This window comes from Protopterus annectens, chromosome 7.part1 (genome assembly GCF_019279795.1).
Source record: "Protopterus annectens isolate FY-2018-M chromosome 7.part1, PAN1.0, whole genome shotgun sequence".
Lineage (NCBI taxonomy): Eukaryota > Metazoa > Chordata > Ceratodontiformes > Protopteridae > Protopterus > Protopterus annectens.
Window position 1 is genome coordinate 429,875,547 of NC_056740.1, and position 14,063 is coordinate 429,889,609.

A 14,063-nucleotide genomic window follows, 5' to 3' on the forward strand; every position below is an offset into this window, starting at 1 on the left:
TTACAGTTCTCAGTGCAGCCGGAGACATAAAGTCTGTACTAGGAATCTTCCTGCATTTTCATTGGGGTGAACTAATTGCTACTCTGGAAGGGTGGATGTTTGAAATTTTGTGACTTCCCAGAGTTGCAGCAGATCTTAGCAAGGGTCTGTTTGTGTGCATTATTGACAACACATGTGCCAAATCCTCACAACTTTTAGCCATGGGGGTAAGCATGGGAACCAGGAGTCAGATGACCAGATGTACATGTGATGTCATTCTGTAATCCATCACTAAAAATAATGTGTAATACTAGGTGAGACTGAAGTCTCATACCCATCTGTTCTTGGAACCCGACAGGGAAAGACCCTTCACCTACTTCATCTTGCCTTGTTCTAGTAAGTAACCAGGGAGTAATAATTCTTTAGATCACTCAGTAAAATATAGTGAGATTAGTTAAGTATTGTTTTTTTTCCCTGTAATTGTGTGAACCTGTCCACCTGTGTTGTTTTTACTATTTCATGTGAGTGAAACATTGTTTACTGTAAATAGATATTTAGTATTTAGTATTTTCTTGTTCTTTTGTTATTTATTATTAAATATATTTAAATTTTCATTGTGGTTGGTCCTTTAGAGAATATTTTAACCTTTGAGAGTGCTTGTATATATTTAGTGACCGCTCTGGCTGCTCCTGAAATCCTTGCTGTTGGTGAAACTACCATTTGTATTAATATTAATTTTACTCAGTATAATTGGGTACCACTGCAAGAGCCTTAGAGTAGCTGGCGTTGGATTGTCTGGTGGTAATAACTACCTTATAGTCTGAGCAGAAGGGGACATAGCTAGTAAATCTGTGCCAGCCTTTCCCATGTGTGTGTGCTTGTGTGCAAATCAAATCTCAAAGAATGTGCATGTCAGCTGCTTAGAGCAGGGGTATGAAACACTGGTTTCATAGAGAGTGGTGGAGAACGTGACTTGGACACTCAGATGAGGTCTCAACTCTGTATTTGTGCCAGTGGGAAGTCTGATTGGGGACCTGGAAGGAGACAGAGAAACACAGACCCCGGACTGAATGTGTTCCCTGTGTACTTTTAAAGGAAATTATGCTTGATGCAGAAAGCTGCATGTGGAAGTACTAGGGGTATCCATTTTTGTTCCAAGTGAACGTCCCTTTCCAGTGCCAGTGGTGAGGATTTAGGCTCCTTGATTACTGGCCTAGAGTGGGGACATCACAAAGACCGCAAACAATTTTTTTGTTTCTCCTGTACCCAAGTTCCAGAAGAACTATCCTGCAAAATCTTGTCTCAGTAGGGAACAGGTTTTTATTTGAGAATGTTATTGGTTTCCAGGAAGGAGAGATTGTGGAGGCTCATTCTAGACCTGTTCTATCTCTCACCTTGTGAGCCTACCTTTTCTTCCCTGCAACATTTTTCTTGGAAGTGTGTATTGTTGGTGGATCTTACTTCTGTCAAGAGGGTTTCTGATGTCTAAGCCATCTTATTATTTTTTCAGAAGGACAGGATGTCTCACTTCTCACTGTTTGCAGTATATGGTTCTTCTCACCCCCTTTTATTTTTCTGTTGCCCTATTGCTGACCGAGGGTTTTTCTGTTGTATCTTTATCTCCTTCTGTTTCCCATGCTGGATTGGTATGGTATTGTTTTTCTGGAGTTGCTTTGCTTCTCTTGGGCCACTTCAGTTTTGAGGGCTAGGTGTCTGTATGTCACACATGTATCTTACACTTTGCGTGTAGGACATATGTCTAATGTACAATGCTGAGAAGGTGTAAAGGCTTTTATATGCTGGCCAGACATTAGGCATTCCTCATTAGGATATTCCACGTATAAAGAATACTGCAGCAGCGAGTACCAGGACATCTGCTGCTATGGTAAGATCTTATACAACTGTATTTTCTTTGAAGATCGTATGTTTATTGCATGGTATCATATCTTTCAGGGTAAAAGAGCACATGTGATGAGATCTTAGTCGGTGGGCCTTGTTAAAAGCGGTAAGATAGAAAGTTTGGCACTACTGTATACGAAAGTGTTATAGCAAAGTTTCAGTTTTAACGTTATAATGACCATATAGAAAGTGTGTTCATTGTATTGAATTTGGTGGTTTACTAACTGTCTGGATTCTTCAGCCATGACGTTGTTTGAATAACTATTTATTCCCAGTTAGTGAACAAAAAGTATATTTGCAGACATCAGACATCAATCATTAGTAAAAAAATTACAAACAAAATTATTTTTCACAACAAGTATCTAATCAGAAAAACAACCCAAAAAATTTTTGGAACTCCATCAACCTTCTCCTTAATCTTGGAACTACACAAAACCCATCACCATATCCTGATAAAGACCCAGAACAAATAGCCCACATTTTTAATACCCACTTTATAGACACCATTCTCAAACTTGTCAACAGACCCTCACCAATAACGAGCAATCCCACTAACAATTTGACAAGGAATTCAAGCTCTATTGGTGAGAATTCCAGCTTGCATCCCTCACTTCGCAAAGAAAACACTAGCAATACTCAATAAATTCTAAAGTTTTCCTTAAAACTGGTACCTACTTTTCTAATATTCAAACTGCTATCTGAACGTAGACCATTCTCCCTATCTGCCAATAACGTCCTCTCTGAATACCTGAAACGTGTTGCAAATGCGTTACCATGTCCCATCAGTATTCTAATTAATAGATCCATCTCTGAATCCACAGTCCCTCAAATTTGGAAGAAATCTGTCATATCCCCATTATATAAGGGTGGAAATACTAACGATTTAACCAACGATCAACCCATTTACATTCTCCCACCATTATCTAAAATACTAGAAAAGTGTATACGTACCCAACTGTTAAACATCTCACAGACGGCAGTCTCTTAGCCCAGACCCAACATGGTTTCCGCCCCGCACATAGTACTGTTACAGCCTTACTTTCTTTCAACAATACCCTGAACAAAGCATTGGACTCTGGTCTACTGACATCAATAGTTTTATTAGATCTATCCAGAGCTTTTGACACTGTATCACATATCAAACTAATCCAACAATTAGAAACATTAGGATGTACTGAACGTACCATTACCTGGTTTACTAGCTACCTGAAAGACAACAATCTGTCAGATGGCAAAACAAGCAGTCTGGTCCCCCAGGGCTTGGACCATTACTTTTCAATGTATTTATAAATAATTTCCATACTGTCTCCCTGCATAGTTCCCTCATGCTGTATGCTGATGATTCTACTGTTATATCCACAACCAGAAATTTCAATATCTCCTCAAAATAACACCAAACACCTTCTCAAAAGTAGAAACATGGCTAAACAAACCTCAATTACTACTTAATTCCAAAAAATCCAAACTACTAATTTTCTCTTCCAAACCACCCCAAAAGTTCAAAATCTACTCCCTAAGTAATATGGAAATTGAAGTAGTGAAAACAGCTAAACTTCTAGGCAGCACTGTAGATGAAAAACTATCACTTGAACAACATATTCTTAACACAGTAAAAAAAAGCACACTCAGAACTAGGTACACTGTATAGACATTAACTGTATATGGATAAGCCCACAAGAATAAAATTGGCACATTCCCTCCTACTTCCCTCACTCCTCTATGGTCCCCCCATCTTCACCAAACTTCAGACATCCTTAAGAAATAAACTACAGTCATGCTATTATAAAATTGTCAAATTTGCTTCTGGACTACAAACCCACACTTACCACTGTCATGCCATTAAAGAATTAAAATGATTGGACTTCCCAGATTACCTCCAATACACTCAACTAATTCTTGCTCATAAATTAATTCACAATCCAAATAACTACCTATCACTAGATTTTATTGTACAATCCTACATCCCAACCCAAAATCTTTGTTCTGCTAATAAACAGCTTCTTACCATATACATACCCAATAAGAGAGCTGGACAAAGCTTATACTTTTACTCCGTAGCAAAGCTATAGAATGACCCCCCCCCCCCATAACACAAATCGAGTCTATGAAAACCTTCAAAGTCACCTTAAAAAAATCACTTTCTTAATAATCACATCTGTCCTTGTGTTCAGAACTTCAGACCACCATAAACCAACACCAATGAGTTTACTGACTAGAATACCCCCCCTTTTTTTAGATCAACTGAAGTACCAGTAAACCAACTGTACTTCTGTGACTTTCTGTTAAACAAAGTGTACTAATCAATATTTAATCCTTTTAAGAAACTTCCACAAGGCAAAAGTATAATCTCTTTCATATTGTACAGAATATATTGTGTGTCATGATTGTTTATATTGATGTCCTCAACAAGTTATCCATTTATATACTGTGCAAGTTTCTACTGTCATTTATTTTCACTGCATAAAGACAGCGTACTCTGCATATTTCTATCACTAAGAAATGCTATTTATATTTGTATGGTTTCTTATTACTGTAAATCTTATCCTGTTGTATAATAATTTTTGTTTAGTTGCTGTAGTAATTTTTAATTTGTTACTGGAGCTTTTCTTCCCGGGCCTCCATTGAAAATGGGTTATTCTGACCTAGTGGACTTCCCCAATCAACAAATGTCAATAAATAAATCATCACAGAAAGTGTCAATCAAAACTTTGTTGCCATATACCAATTCCCTATTAAGTAGTGCACTAGTGATATTTGCAGACATTTAAAGGAAAGTGAAACATTTCTTTTGCTTACACTGAGCACCAAATGATAAAACGCTCTGCCATCCTCATGTCGTAATGCAGCAGTGCCAGAACACCAAAAGCCAGAATTTGGCACTAACAAATGCTTGTTTTGTTTTTGTCTTGATTAGTGGAGTGCGTCTGTCATATGGCTTGTCATGGCATATTTAAAACTGAGACTGTGGTTCATTGAAAATAACTGTACTGAATATGTTTAAATAAAAAAAAAACTCTCTATGAAATGCTGGATATTGGAGAAAGTCCAGTTCCTTTGATTTCTTCAAGAAAGTACAGCGTCTCGGAGGTCTAACTACAGTAGACATGTAGCTGTTCTTTGCTTATTGTTTTTAATCTAAAATGAAGTTACTGCCTTAAAATGTACACTGTTGGTAAGATGTTAGTGTAGCATGAATGTTAAAATTTAATTTGCTGTTAGAGTTAATTGTTTTTAAAGTATTTACATGTTTTCTCTATTTGTTTTAATAGGAAAAATGGAGAATTATGAGTTTGTCCATTCTAGCAGAGTCAAGTTCATATACCCAAGTGAGGAGGAAATTGGAGACTTGGCTTTTTTAGCTGCTGAAAAAATGAACATTACAAACAGTACTCCATCTCTGAATATTTTGTTATATGTGCTAGTGTTTCAGGTGAGCATTTTAGAAGGAAATGCTCAGTCGAATAATGCTGTCCTCCATCCTAAAACATTGATTCTGACTAGTACAGACATGTTCCTTTTTAATGAGGATTACATCTGCTATCCCGTGCCTGAATTTGCTAAGGAGCCACCTCAGAGAGAAAAGTACCAGCTAACTGATGCACGGCGAATCCGTGATTTAGACCGTGTTCTACTGGGATATCAGACTTATCCTCAAGCTCTGACTCTTGCGTTTGATGATGTCCAGAACCAGGATCTGATGTGTAGCTTAACTGTTGATCACTTTGGTGAACCATTGACCACTTCCACCAGACCCTGTAAAAATGAATCTAGGGGTGACCATGAAGTACAGTGGTGCATCTTTGTTCCTAGTGCAGAAAGTCGTGAGAAGATGATATCGCTGTTGGCTAGACAGTGGGAGATTTTATGCAGTAGAGAGCTACCACTAGAGCTCACGGGGTGAGAAATAAATAAGTAAACGGTCTTGCTTCCCAGAAAGCGAAAAGCCTGCTGATAGAGCTGACACTGCAGTCAACATTTCAGCTTGTATAACTACTAAATAAAGACAGTTGTGTAAACGTTTACCGCAAAGGAGCAATGAAATGGCAAAAAAGATGAAAAATCAAAGGACATTAAAAATTAAAATAATGCATCTATGTTTATATTTCAGAAAATTTTCTTTGCAAATAGAATTGGGAAACAAAACTTACAGATACTGAAATTGAGGGTGGAAGATTGCTGTACTTCACCTCTACCTTGACCTGACTTTGTACATAGTGTGTGCAAAGCATTCTGGGAATCTTTATGGAACAAAAGGAGTCAACCCTAAATATTGAATGTTGTCTAGGGCTTATGAAGTTATATTCTGTGAATTTATTTTGTATATAATTTGTGAAGGTCTTTTGTATAAATAATATGGTTTATTGCATGTTACAGGACGTTTAAGTGCAATTGTTTGTACCTAGCTAATATATTTTATTCATTATGCTGCTAGTGTTTGTTTTAAAAAAAACAATGGGCTTTTACACTCACTTTTTCACACCTTTAAAAAAACATAAAATTGCACAGCATTTCGGAAGTTTAAAAAGGTAAAATTGTAAATGCCATATTTGAATAAAACATTTTCTGCAGAAATGTACAGCTACTGTTAGAGTGTAGATTATATTGATCCCATTTGTCATAGTAGGCTTTTACAAAGCTGTAGATTAGAAAACATTGTGAGTCATCATTTATAATATCAACAAGTAATGTTTTTATTCATAGAGAATGATATATAATATTGCTAATCTTTATGGTGCAGTTGTCATTTTAAGATTTGCCAAGTTAGTGACCTTAAAAACAAAGCTTGACAAGTCACTAATGTATGGTTTGCTCTGAAATGTCATTAATCCTCCCACTGATAAGCTGCCTGGCCCCTTGCTGTAGTGCCTCCCTCAGTATAGCTGCTGTTATATTGACATAACTCAACAGTACTATAGCTAGTACAACCTTAGAGGTAATGCATTTAGTAATTGGAGTGTTGGGAAAGATTGCACATCAGGGATGCAAGCTCCATTGTAGAACCACTGTTGGAGTAAGTTGCTTCTTGATATATTTATTCTGTGGTAAAGTGAACAACAGCACAGTGAGGTCTGGCAGGCCAGTATACACTTGTTGATGATTCAAAATAGACCCCCTGTTTCACATGGCAAATATAAATTGAGATCTTGTACTTACAGGATGTCTGTAAAATATGTTTTAAGGTCAAAAAGCATGTTTTATTTTGGTTGTTTTTTTTTTATGAAAATTCACATTTTGTTGTACCCTTGCATTTTATTGAATCTTTCTACATATTCACACAAAATCTGATATCAGGGACCATCTTTAGTGTCTGTGTGACTGGAATTTCCTTCCTTCAACAAATTCAGCTGTGTTTATTTGATGCCTCCACATTCAGGTGTGCTGACAACTTTCTGCAGGCAAACATCTTACTAAATGTACAGTAGGAGTGTGCCTAGCATTGAACCCACCCCTCCCTCCATTTTTCCCTCAGATTTGTACAGTTTGGAACTAATTGGTGATGTTGTTTGGAAAGAGTTCCCATGTTTGATCTTTAAGGCAGCTAAGCCATTCACCAAGCCAAGACCAGCACCAGCAGCATGTAAATTGCTTGGAAGAGGAATATATTACAGGGTGGGTATAAGTTACAGCATTTCAAACTAGCGACCAGAAAATGTAGGAGGTTGACCTACCCAAGTTCTTGAAAGATGGCAGTACTTGAGGACCCAGCTTGGGGACTGTCAGGAGGATCTCCTCAGTGATCCCCAGATGTTTACCAGAGTGTCATCAAAATGAGAAGGAAGCAGAGATCATACACTGGCAGCCTTATCCTCCTGTAGACCAGTCTATCCCCAAGATGGCCACATGATCCCGAGTATTGCATCCTTGCCTTTGGTTAAATGCTGGCTTTTGTTGCTGTGTTCTGCTATTGCAAATAATAGAGAAGTTCCCAGGTGGTGCATCCAAGGCAGCAAATGAGGGAGTATGTCCTAGAGTGTACCTAATGCCTGTCCACAGTCAAACAGCAGTCACACACTTGTTATAGGGGAGCATCAAATGCGCATTTCCTAGACTTCACCAACTACAGCTCATGTTTACAACTTTGTCCCCCCAGAAGTTCCCTTCACTTCAACAGGCCACAGTGCCCATAGCAAGAGGTTCTGCTGATTCCTCCCATGTAAAATTCCATGGCTGTAGGCTCTCAGGAGGCAGTTGTTTGAAGCCTCAGGAACCTTTTTCATTTTATTGCTGGCCTTAGGTGTGCTCTTTTCAACCCAAGGCAGAAAGATCCTTGCAGGCCTGTTACCACCCACCAAATATCTAACAAACACCCATAAAAAGCTTGAGTTCTATGACTATCAGCCATGCATATGCATAGCCAGTCCAGAGTGCAGGTAAACAGGGTGGTTCTTCTCCCTCTGCCTCTTGGGAGATATAAGAAAACTCATAACATCTGTCTTTTGTGGATCCCATCCTGATTAATGCTACTCTGAAATGCTTAGGGGCTCTTGAAGCTCACCATAAACTAGCCTTTGCACTCACTCATTTTCCCCTAGAAACATCTAAATGCAACCTGCTGTAACCCAAAGCTACCCAGATACTGCATTTCGTGTTCCCAGAAAGGCAGTAAGCTTCAACAGGCCCCTGTCCAAATGTGTTGAAATCCATACTGTGTTTCCTGGAATAGATTCTCATGTGATCACTTAAGTTCAGTGTCCCTGTAGAGTATTTTTTCCTTTACTCTGCTGCCACTGAGTTCATATCCCCAATATCCAAATAGCTCCTTCTGAGTGCCAGTGCATCTTGGAGGCGTATCCTGGCTGTAACCTTTCTCTAGACGGATCTTATTTGTCTGGAGAGAAAGACCTGTCAGCCATGACCTCCCCTCATGGGAAGAGGAGCAAAGAAGCTTGGATCTTCATACTGTGGCCACCTGAGTCTTTTCTTTAACAACTACCTCTCTTCTGATGTGCTGGTCTGACAAGATCTTATGTGGGCAGCATCTAAGTGGGGCATGTGGTGCCATGAAAGAAGTGTATTCTTCTCTTCTCACACACCCTGTACAGCCCCTGTTCTCATTACAGCCCCAGTATCATAACTGAGGCTGTTGAACTTGATCGTGCCCTAGCATTGCCCCCCCCAACCATACTATCCCTCCACCTAAGCTGTAGCAGGTGCCAAGCTTCAAACTGAATCTAATCATCATGATTATATTCAGGGTTTTATCTCCCCGTGCCATAGGAGCACAGATATGTTGCTATGTTTCTACTTGACTAGGAGTGTAAATTGGTAGATGACAAGATGATGTTCTCCTGTGACACTTTGTTGCTGAGATCCTTGCTTGCAAAGACATGAGTCTGGAGCATTTCTCCCCAGGCCTCCGCTGAAAACTGGCTTCATTCCAAGTCGGACTTTCCCAGTAAACAAATGTTAAATAAAAAGATCCCTCAACTGTCTGTTTCACCTGTCCAGATTCCAGTCCTCCATAACAGTTCCAGGACCTGTAAAGACTTTTGCCCTCCACGAGGCTAAGCTTGAGGAAGAACCAATCAAGGCCTTGTCTAAGGTTTCCACAATTGGCTCATCTAATCTTCTATCTAACTTATCTAGTTTTCAAAGGTTTTTCCTTTAGATCCAAAGAAGTCTTAAATACCCTGTACTCATATCTTATCAGACCCATTATTGATTTTCATGCCCCTTTGCATGTATTTGTCTAACCGTATCAGTGAACTAGAGAAATGTAAGAGGTTCCAAACTAAAAAAGATCAGTGGCCTCAAAAATCTTAGTAGACACTGACAGTCCTCTCTCTGTACTCAGTTCTCCTGTAGACTTCATGGCAGGGATCCGTTTCTAACCTTTATTCCGTAAAGGATCCAGTCTTTAACTTTCTGTTCTTTCACAAAGCAAATGGTTCCTCAAATACATGGTTAAAGGAACTAAACCTTCCTCAACAGATAAGACACGCTGGCAAAGAGTCATAGCCCAACAAATCCCTCACTTCTGAAACAAACTTCCAGTACATGTCAGTCAGAGTAGCATCCTTGACACCTTCTAGGTAAACCTGGATAATTAGTTGGATGCGTCAGATTTGTCCTCGTGAAGACAGTAAAACTTTTAAATATGTTTTTTGGCTAGGCTTGTAATGGTCTGCAGACTGATTGCCTAGTATTTTTCTATGAATGTGTCTTACAGCAACTTTTACTGTGCTGTTGCTATGGTAACGGTATCAGTTTCAAGACAAGGTGACATGACCAAGGCTGTCCTCTTTTGCTGAGGTCTTCTAGTAAGCTTTTCTGGATTCCCTCATCTGTGGAAGCCTTCTTCAGCTCTCACAAGACCTTGTTGAAGACGTCTTGATTTAGTAAACAGACCCTCATCATTATGAATGACATATGGGACATATATGAATTATGTCTCTTCCACCTTTTCTTAAGGGGCTACCCACATCTAGAAGAAAGAGCACCCTGGCAGACTGAGAAGGACCCCAGGATTCAGGCTTTCTTTCTCTTTCTAGCTTATACATGCTGTTCCAGCCCATTAGCAGCAGTCATCTAAGGCCAACAGGGAGGGATGGTTTTCCAAAGTTTGCACTAACTTGCAGGTGACCGCACTAAAGATGTTTTCAAGGGTGGTCATCTCTTTGAGGTCTTAGGGCCTCCTCCTCCTTAGAAACAACTTTGCTCAGAGACCAGGCTTGCTCTGCACAGCACTTGGGACAGCCCCAGGTTGTTCTCCTCATGGTCCTGTACATGATGCTGTCCTTTCAAAATAAGGTCAGAGTGATGCTGCTCTAGTCTCATCTTGATTCTGAATGTGATGGAATTCTTCTTCCCATTCCTGGACCCAAGCAACTTCATCAAGCAGGCCTGGTAAGTTGAGTTACAAATGGCACCTTTCTGGAATCTTGCTTTTGCTACATGTTTGTATTTGGCTTACATCATTGAACATGATGGATGCTTTGGCAAATCATTGTCTAGGGTCTTAACAGATAATTCTTTTAATTTACCCTTTGTTGGCTACACTTTCGGTAGAGTGCTGTCATTTGGTCATGCAGGGCCCATGGTACTTGCCATGATGTTGGAGACTGCAGGAAGTTATCTTTATTTGCTGCCTTGCCTATATGAATATGTGCTGGTAATCCCATTGAAAGACTCTGTGATATAATCCCTCACCTGGGTTTGACCTCCCTAAACTAGGAAAAGTCTTCTCTGAGACCGTGTCTTCATTGGTATGAAATTGCATATTCTCCAGTGTTGGTCATTCAGGTCCATGGAGAAAGCCCAAATGATCATACATGTGGCCATATAGTTGATGATGATGCAGCTTCTCCATTTTCAAAGGGATCTAACGTAATGTAGAAAAGGGGACTTCACAGTAGTCTTCCTGGCCATGATAACTTTTGTGGACACTCTTATTCCATAATTCCATGATTCCTTCTGATAACTAATGCTTTGATTGGTACCTGGACAAGTCAAGACGGTACATGGTTGTCCTCATCTGCAGAGAAACAGAGCATATCTTGTGACGAGCAATAGACAAGTGCATTTCACTTTCAGCCATTCACATCATAGAGGTGAATGTGCCAGCAGGCTTTGTGAATGTATCCTTCAGTCCTGTCCCGCAGCTGATGATTCAGGAGAGTTGCCTGTTCAATGTCTTCTGGGAGTGATGCATGCTAGAGATCATGCTGTTTGTTACTTGGAAGGAGGTTGTGCCACACTCATATTTGCACCATGGAGTAGGTTAAGGAGAGCTAAGAGATGGATGAATGTTTCCCCGTATGTTTTTTCACTGTTAACCCAGATTCTGCACATCATTGCATTATTCAGGATGTAAGCTGCGGTGGTGCAACGGTTGCATTGTCACCTCACAGCAAGAGGTTCCCCTGTTCGATTCACTGCTGGAGCGCCCTCCTCCCTGCGGTCGAGTAGCGTTTGAAAGACATGCGTGAATGGGCGTGCCTTCGTTGAAGGCTGTGTGTCGAGCTGGCACCTTAGCACTGTAAAAATCTACTGACAATCATTAGCAGACCGGAGTTCCGCTATGGCGACACCAAACCGGGAAAAGCTGAAAGAAAAACAACATTGCATTATTCAGAGTAGAGATTTAGACCTCGTCCTCATTGCAGACTAATGCCTGACAGGGGTGGGGTTTTCAGGCTATCAGGGCTGATTAGTACGGGAAGCCTCATCAGTAAAAGTAATTGAAGTGCAGCCTGCCCCATTTAGAGCAGTATTTGACACCATCTCAGGATGTAGCCCAGGGAAGCAGCCCTGTGATCCTACTGTATTTCCCAGTTAGGGGTGACAGAGAGGACTAGAAGCACTTGAAAGTCTTTCTGACAGATATACTCTGCTAAGCAGAATAAGTTATTTATGTGGCCAAAGAGATGCCCTGTGATGCAGCAGTATGTAGGTGTGCAGTGCCCCTAACCTGTCCAAGGCTGGAAAACGAGCTTGATGTCAGTGACTTCATGGTCATGTTGATTGCTTCAGCCATACCTTGCTTGTCAACTCCTTTGTGTTACATTTTTATTAACATCACATATTGCACAGTGGCATGACTACATATTGAGTTATAAAAGAAAAAAACATTATTACAAAGTTTTTTATGCATTATACAAACATGATTTTATTATTCAATTTAACATTACTTAGATTGCTCAAATCCTGCCTTCCCTGAAATATCCACTCCTCCTCCTGAACATTATTCCGTATGTATTGTTCCCACAAATTCCTTTTATTTTTATATCATTTGCTCTTTCCCTTTTCTAAAGGTCCCACCTCAAAATTCTATTATTCTGCTACAGATAGTTTTGTTTCTGATTTCCATTTTCTAGTAATTGTGTTTTTTAGCAGCAAACAGCATTAACTTAGTAGGGCTTTACCTATCAAATCCTTGTCAAGTGCAGGACTGTGGTTCAGCACCTACATGTCAAATCAATATGTAAAGATCTTCATTTGGAGGAAGACATGTCTCCTGGTTTTCACAAGGATCATGTTTATCCACTGGGATTACATTTTATGAACTCCTCTTAAACCATTCCATTCAACACCCTGTTTTCTCTATAGAGAGAGAAACCAAATGAAAAGAGTCTTTCTGTAGCCTTTCCATACACTGTTACCTCAAGTAGTGCCCTAAATGTGCACATGCATTTTGGCAGATGGCACAGCAGTTCATTTTCATCGCTCCAAAGAGAGAATATGGTTAGCAGTTACTTAGCGGATTGTGTTTGTTGCATTTTAGACTAAGGTGACAAACCACCCATTAGAAGAATGCTGCTGTCAGTAGCATCTCTGTCAAGGGCACATTGTTGCATTTAGTGTTTACTTGAGAAATGTCTATACTGTTGCTTTATTGTCTCAGCCACTTAGTCCTTTTATGTATTCAGCAAACATTATTGATTGCACCATGAATTCAGAAGCTGAGCCTGTTTTGGGTACTTCAGAGCATAACCTTCTGAACTGCCTGTTAACCATCATCTGAATCAATTCCTTCCTCCCTGAGGATCTCAGGATTCATCTTTTTGACTTACAAATTGAATAAGTATGTCTGTTATAATGGACTTGTTTTTACTGTGTCAGTTGACCTGTAAGGGAACCATTTTTTGGTCAGACCAGCTTGCCCTCTCGCCATCCTGTGCTTGACTGGCTCCCCCCCCCCAATATACTGTTGTTGGAGTTTCTTGTGATTTTTGGTAAGAATACATGTAATGGTGTAGATATCTGCTCTTTAGTTTTTTGTCTCGATTTGCAGGTAAAATATTGACTTGCTAGTTATGGTGCAAATGGTTATGCTCATACGTTAAGCACCCTGTTGTATTGGGGCATGACATACATCATTGGAGAAGGGTGCATGCCTGTAAGTGTGGACGCTTCAAAAAAGGATAGCTGAACTCAGAAGGGATGTTACATAAGGCACTTTGGTTTATTATATAAACCTAATATTTTTATGTGTCTGTGTGTGCACATATTTTGTATGATTTTAAAATTACAGCTGTATTTGATGAACAGGAATGATAAGCAATTGCTCCTCTAACATCACTGCATGAATTAACATTTAGAGCAGACAGTAGAGAGTTTCTTCAGTGTATTATTCAGACAGCAATTGCAAAGCCGTGTTTGAGGTGTTAAGACAAGTACAACAAAGCCAGAAGAGAAGACCGGTGGTAAGGGTTAAAACAAAGAATAGTAACACTGCTAACCGG

General features: G+C 39.7%; 1 protein-coding gene across 1 annotated transcript in view; it reads left to right on the top strand.

Moving 5' to 3' along the window:
• Positions 1-6,454, top strand: part of NISCH (nischarin) — a 1,490,316-nt gene extending 1,483,862 nt beyond the window's left edge. The window contains exon 21 of the mRNA XM_044078886.1: positions 5,148-6,454. Coding sequence (XP_043934821.1) covers positions 5,148-5,779 — 632 coding nt within the window. The 3' untranslated portion in view covers positions 5,780-6,454. The remainder of the gene's footprint in view (positions 1-5,147) is intronic.
• The last annotated feature ends 7,609 nt before the right edge of the window (positions 6,455-14,063 follow it).